This window comes from Perkinsus marinus, assembly GCF_000006405.1.
Source record: "Perkinsus marinus ATCC 50983 genomic scaffold scf_1104296964344, whole genome shotgun sequence".
NCBI classification, from domain to species: domain Eukaryota; phylum Perkinsozoa; order Perkinsida; family Perkinsidae; genus Perkinsus; species Perkinsus marinus.
In genome coordinates this window covers 1-1,120 of record NW_003204694.1, presented here as the reverse complement: position 1 = coordinate 1,120, position 1,120 = coordinate 1, and the positions used below count along the sequence as shown (strand labels likewise).

The 1,120-nt window shown below is 45.2% G+C and overlaps 1 protein-coding gene across 1 annotated transcript; it reads left to right on the top strand.

Annotated features, from left to right (window-relative positions):
- Nucleotides 1-275: 275 nt before the first annotated feature.
- Pmar_PMAR008855 (conserved hypothetical protein) lies at nucleotides 276-695 on the top strand (the record flags this gene model as incomplete). The annotated part of the gene is made up of 4 exons (XM_002770239.1): nucleotides 276-360; nucleotides 401-458; nucleotides 510-563; nucleotides 617-695. The coding sequence occupies 4 exons, from the start codon at nucleotides 276-278 to the stop codon at nucleotides 693-695; spliced, it is 276 nt and encodes a 91-aa protein (XP_002770285.1).
- Between the last annotated feature and the right edge of the window lie 425 nt (nucleotides 696-1,120).

The following is a 1,120-nucleotide window of genomic DNA, read 5'->3' as shown; positions in this document are numbered from 1 at the left end:
GATATCGAGTGCTATAAGTGCACGGAGAGACTCGAATGCCAGCAAGCCAGCATCATGAACTAGTGCATCTAGCGCGCGCCCTGGTGATCGATTGTACATATGCATTAGTTTCTACCATGAAACGCATGGATATGTGGAGATTTTCTAGTGCGAGGTTATTGTGTTCCCGACAATGGTCCTTGTGGGGATCGAACCCGGCTGCAGGCATTCTCAGATCGACTGCTTATCCAACTGAGCTAATGTATTGACGATGGTATTCTATAGTTTATAGTTCTATGGTTTGTGCGAAGTGTGAGAAGAAACTGGCCAAGTTAGCGACACCTGACGTGTATCGTTCCACCACTGGGGAGCAACACAAGGGTAAGATGGCCTTCTATTGGACCTCGAATGAATCTTTCAGATCGTAAGGATGTCGGAGTGAATAAATTGATTAAAAAGCAGGATAAGTCTACTCATGTGTAAGCGGCCGGGATCGAACCTGTGCGGGACTAGCTGTGTCGGGTTGTCAGATGCAAATCCTGCAAGAACAGCGTCATGAACCAAAACAAATACTGTAACTACTGGTAAGGACAATGGATAATTTTTATGCAACTTTTACAGCTGCAATTATTTTCAGTGCGTATAAGAAGGGCAAATGTGCAAGGTGCGGTAAGAAGGTGATCGACACAAGCTCTCACAATATGTCCGCAGTATAATAACAACCAATATTCGTCTTGCGTTCTGAGCTGGACCGTCACGCGCCACAAAATTACTCAACTCAACTCATTTCATTAGGAACCGTAAATAATACACATTCACACAACTCCTACTACTGATGCATAATACTCCTCCCAAAATCCGTCACGCGCCACAAAATTATTCACAAAGCCGCATCAACCACCACAGCATAATGGTCGCTGCATAACTTCAATTTATCGACTTCTTCTCCACAGTGTACAAAACCATCCCTAACTCGATCGATAGCCGCCTTGCTCGCCCACGCATAGTCGATTCGATACAGAGGAGTATCTTCTTGCGTGTGCGCTGTCTTGGTGAGATCTCCATAGTGACGAAGTACGTCAACATACTCAGCTCGTTGGAGCCTACTAGTAACTTCATCGTACTCAAAAGGCCACCCAAA